Genomic DNA, 5,554 nt, shown 5'->3' on the forward strand with positions numbered 1-5,554 from the left:
CTTCTAAAAGCTAGACAGTTTTGCTCTCATGGAGAGGAACTCTACTTCACACTGTTGTGTCTTCAGTACACCACATCTGGACGACGTTATGGTGCCTGTCCTTGTGGTGGAGTTCGTGCTGGGCCTCATGTCGAATCTCATGGCCTTGTGGATGTTCACTTCCCAGAGGGAAACCTGGAAGTCCCACTCCGTCTACCTGGCTCACCTGACCACCGCCGATGCAGTGGTGATGCTCTGCCTGCCATTCCGAGCCGACTACTACTTCAAGGGCCGAGACTGGATCTATGGCTATGTCTTCTGTCAGATTGACCTCTTCATGCTTTCAACCTGTCGAGCAGCGGGGATTTTCTTTCTAACCACCGTGGCCATTGATCGCTACTTCAAGGTACTTCATCCTCAACTCCGCATCAACCGAATGGACCTACGCTACATCAATGGGATATGTTGCGGCCTGTGGCTAATTATTTTTGCCATGAACATCTACCTGGTCACAGGTAATCACCTGCTCCGCCAAGATGGCAACCTCCAATGTGAGACCTTCACTATCTGCATGGACTTCTCCCTGGCACACACGTGGCCCGATATCTTCTTCGTACTGCAGTTTGCTTTACCTGCCGGGATCGTTTCTTTTTGTACCTACAGCATCACAGTTCACCTGAGGAACAACACTGTCAACACTATGGGCAGAATCAGCAGAGCGGTGCATTTTGTGATGGCTGTTGCTTTGGTGTTCATCTTCTGCTATCTCCCAAGTGCAGTGTCCCGTTAAGCAGTGTTGATCCTAAAGGCTTTGCACACTGACTGCACACACTTTCAAGGGCCAAGTGTGGTGTTTTATTATTTGATTTCTCTGACCTATTTCAACAGTGCCTTAAACCCAGTGCTGTACTTCTTCTCCAGCTCTGCCTTCAATAAAAGTGTCCGCAACTTCTTCCGTAAGCTCTTTGGAAAGGAAACACAAGATGCACAGAGCAAGAATGGAAATGAAAGTGTGGCAACAGATGGTACCTAATGTCAAGTAATCAGAACTCCATTGTTTACCACAAAAAATAAAAGCGTTTTAATTCAGTATACAGAAAATTATATTTAAGGCCTAAATGTAACTGTGGAAGAGGTTGGGTTGGTGGAAAATCTAAATATTTCATGAATATAACGAAGAAGATAACAGTTAGTAATGGCAAATATTTTGGAAAACACTGTACAATACTGTCAAAAATGCATGTACTTGGTTGTATAATTGCTTTGAATGTAAGCCTAAGCCATGTCCATTATATATTGTCTGTACTGCTTATTTGAATCATAAGGGCATGGCAGCCTTTTTTACTACTTTCAATAGCCTTTTTGACGACCATTTGCTTTGCATATACAGTACTTTGCATTTACCTTAATGGTGAGCCTGGACATTTTTTATCTTTGTGTCTCTCTGTGTTTCTTTGTATCATCATAACCCTTGAAATAAGTGTCTTTATGTCAGCTTCTTATAAAAACAAATAGCAATTACTTGAGACATCTCCACTAAGCCTGAAATAACAAGATACAGATCAAATAAAGCTTTTCAAATAAAACTGTTGCCTTCTCATCTTGAGAATTCTCATTGTTACTTCATTTTAAATATCTGATGTTTTATTTGTCGCTTTGTTTGCTTGTTTGTTTGTATTGTTACAAAATCTCTAGCCTATTGTGTTGCATGCTCCAAATGTAAAGAGCTGCATTGTATGTGAAATAAAGATGATGATGATGATGATGATGATGATGATGATTATTATACAGTACACTGCACTTACCAGTGAAACAGGGTGGTGCGCACATCCAAAGAAACTCTGCACAGGTGCTGGACAATTGTAGTAGACGGTAGAGAGGAGATGGTCTGCACACTGTTATACTGTAGCTCCAAAAATATAAATCTTTTATTAATTTAAAAAGGCAACGGTTCGATCCATGTGGATCTTCATCAGGCCTGCACTTACCAACCACTTCCAACCCCCCACTCCAACCAAATTACTTTAACTGCATTTTGTTGTCTCTGTCCGTATACTCTGCACAATGACAATAACATTTTATTTAATCTGGGATCTAATCTAAATTGGAGGATTCCTCTGTTGAAAGAAAAACATTAAAAAGCCAAAGTTCTTTGGACTGATGAGACAAAAACTGGAGTCAAATTGGTACTACATTGTACATACATAGGATAAAAAAAATAAAGGTGGCAAAGAAAACGACATCATTCTTTGAAAAATGGAGTGATCATTTTCGCCAGGACTATACCTTGGCATAAACAATCTTTCATTAAGGCTGTTCCTGGCAAAGAGGGAGCTGAATTTCTATCACTGTGTCCACAAACAGAACAAATTATCTTAATCTTGAGAATTTGGAACATGCTAATTTGAATTCGGAATCGGAAGATTTCAATGAAATGATTTATCATTATCATTAAAATCAAATGACATTGTAATTTCAAGGAATAATTTCATGAATGCTTTTATGCATTTGTCTCTAAAGGTTTGTCTGCTGTGAGAGGGAGCCATAATGTCCCTGATATCCTTACTGTCACTGAAACAACCTTATTTGCATAGGGAAACACTAAAGCACTGGGCTCTTAGGTTGTCAGCCTGTGAACCAGAGAATAGAATGCTTTGGCAGTGTTCAAATCTCACCTGTGGTAACAGTACCAGAGTCATGCACAACAGTTGCTGCCCTTTCTCTTTTCCTATCCTGGATGAGGTGCTACCCCCTGTCCTCATCTTGGAGTTCGTCTTTGGGCTGCTAGGAAACGGCCTTGTCCTGTGGATGTTCGCCTTCCATACGGACACATGGAAGCCCAATTCTGTCTACCTGGCACACCTTGCTGTGGCCGACACCATAGTGCTCTTCTGCTTGCCCTTCAGGGCTGTCTACTACCTGCGGAGGAAAGACTGGATCTACGGCGACGCGCTGTGCCGCGTCCTGATGTTCCTGTTGGCTGCCAATCGAGCTGCTGGCATTTTCTTCCTCACGGCCGTGGCCGTGGACCGCTACTTCAAGGTCGTTCACCCACTCAACCGGGTCAGCCGCATGACCTTGGGACAAGCCACGCTGGTGTGCTGCTGCCTTTGGGTAGTCATCGTCAGCATGACCATCAACTTACTCTTGTCTTCACACCTTCACGACCTCGACGACAACCGAACGCAGTGCGAGAGCTTCAACATCTGTATGAACTACACAGCAAGCAGTGCCTGGCACGACAGCCTCTACGTCCTGCAGTTCTCCGTTCCTACCGTGATCATTGTGTTCTGCACCGTGTGCATCACTCTCCAGCTGAAGAGCAAGACGGTGGACACCGACGGGAGGATCAAGAGAGCGGTCTACTTTGTGCTCACTGTCGCTCTGGTTTTCATCGTCTGTTTCCTCCCGAGTACACTATCCCGCACGGCCATATGGGTCCTAAGGGCCTGGTACGACGAGTGCTCTCACTTTGAACAGGTCGATTTGGCTTTCTACACCACCGTGTGTCTGACGTATTTCAACAGTGTCCTGAACCCGGTGGTGTACTACTTCTCCAGCCCAGCCCTGAGCGGAACCATCCGGAGGGTTTGGCACAAACTCCTTTGTAGACCGTTGCCGGAGAGGAATGAAGAGGAGAGAAACCCACCACGGTCCAACACCAGACCTTTCTCACTGTCAGGGCAAGTCTGACATTTGGAGGAATATGCAAAACAAAACAAAGGTCAAAGCTGATGGTAATTATACTGTAAAGACATATGTTGAATAAACAATTGTTGTTGCACTTCTGAGGCACTAACTATACACACTAAATATATGCGGCCTACATAACCTTTTCTCTGTCACACAGCAAGGCCTCTGGATGATTTGTTAGGGCACTGTCCTGTTTCAGAGGAAAAAGGTCATTTTGTGACACTGCTGTGAAAGTACTGTAAGCGAATACAGATGCCTCAAAGTGTTCTTGCAATTGCTGGTCTGCCCATGTCATTGGTTAAAGAAATGAAATAGAAGGGTAAATTTCTCAAAACCACTGACCAGTGTGGAAATTGCTTTACATGCCAATTAAGTAGTCTTTCAGAGTATAGCCTATTCAATGCATGCATATTCAAACTGTCATCAGAGGAGAACTTTAAAGATTGATAGAAAGTGTACAAGGCAATGATGACAGCAGGAAGATGCTACTATAGTAGAAGTTTTGGATCACTAACAAAATCTTATTACATAGAGGTGATTAACATTACATTTTTATATATTTTGTGTATGCTTTTCTGTACATTCAATGGCATTAACTTTGCTTTGTCTGTCATTTTGCTCTCTACATGTCATGACTTTCTAATAAAGGTTACAACCCTTTTTTGTCAATAGTTAAGGGTATTCTGCCTGAAGCAGTATTGATTATTGATTTGTATTACTACGATGTAACTAACATGAATAGGATGGGACCTCGTCCTAGAGAACTTTGGGTAGTGTTACTGGACGGTGCTGTTGCAGGTAGCCTGCCCCCGGCTTCGTGAATAAACCTGCAGTGTTTTCTCACACTGACTGTGCCTGGAGATTTTTGACCGCACCACCATCGACACTGAAAGTGCCCACCACCTCGAATGGTTAGAAATGGTTGCCTACTTTATGACAAGGCAAATAGGCTATACACAATGCAAGCAGGTGTGTTATACTGAAAGGGAGGGATAGTGGAAGTAAACAATACATTACACTACGTAGGCTACATTACATAAAAGGCTGATGCCTTTTTAACCAAAGCGACTCTCAACATGACAAACAATTTAAGATAGAGTTAGATAAAGTTAGTTCATCAATGAGTGCTATTTTCATACAGTGACGTGTCAGTTCTAGTCAGGTGATAAGTGCTAGACTTTGCAAGGCTAGTTGTAAGTAGTGCCAGAGAGGGTTAAAGCGGAGTCAGTAGGCTAATGAAGGATCTTTGGTAGTGCTACAAGAGGAGATTTTTATATCAGTCAAATAAGAGCTATCAGCACTGGGGCCCCATCCCAGACAATTGCCACTGATCAACATTATTTGAATAGGATAGCCTAGTTGGTGGATGGAAAACAGTACCAAAATACAAAGAAGCATCCCTGTGTGTTTCTACCCCATTTGAACTGGTGGCAGCTTTGCAGTTGTCAATAGATTAGGCTATAATTTTATCTTAGATAGATATGGGCCAACAGGAAATTCAGGCCTTATCTTAAATTAAACTTGAACTCAACTAGCTCTAGCCTATCGTCCATATCTTGCACTATTTGTTTACAAACACACTGATTAAATATCACTTTTGTAGGCATGTTACATTTTGAGGACAGATTTAGTTTGGTTGGTATTAGGCCTGTTCAGTAGGCTAAAAGTGCTCTAACGGAAATGCCAACACATGAGGTGTCAGATTTCATTTCACTCTCATGTAAAAAATATGGAAATGGAAAACCTTTGTGTAGTTTTGATCGATTGAATGCAGATGAGGAGGAAGGATTCTTCGTCTTATTTATGTGCAGGCAGCTGAATTTATGACTGTCTTGAAGTATTTCACACAGTTGCGTACTCTTACTGTAAATACACATGGGAA

General features: G+C 42.3%; 1 protein-coding gene and 1 pseudogene across 1 annotated transcript; both read left to right on the forward strand.

Annotated features, from left to right (window-relative positions):
- Window positions 1-28: 28 nt before the first annotated feature.
- LOC134101241 (hydroxycarboxylic acid receptor 2-like) lies at window positions 29-1,012 on the forward strand (annotated as a pseudogene).
- Window positions 1,013-2,676: 1,664 nt separating this feature from the next.
- Window positions 2,677-3,672, forward strand: LOC134101242 (hydroxycarboxylic acid receptor 3-like). The gene has a single exon (XM_062554838.1). It carries the CDS (start codon window positions 2,677-2,679, stop codon window positions 3,670-3,672), a length of 996 nt encoding a protein of 331 aa, XP_062410822.1.
- Window positions 3,673-5,554: the final 1,882 nt, after the last annotated feature.

This window comes from Sardina pilchardus, chromosome 14, assembly GCF_963854185.1.
Source record: "Sardina pilchardus chromosome 14, fSarPil1.1, whole genome shotgun sequence".
NCBI lineage: Eukaryota > Metazoa > Chordata > Actinopteri > Clupeiformes > Clupeidae > Sardina > Sardina pilchardus.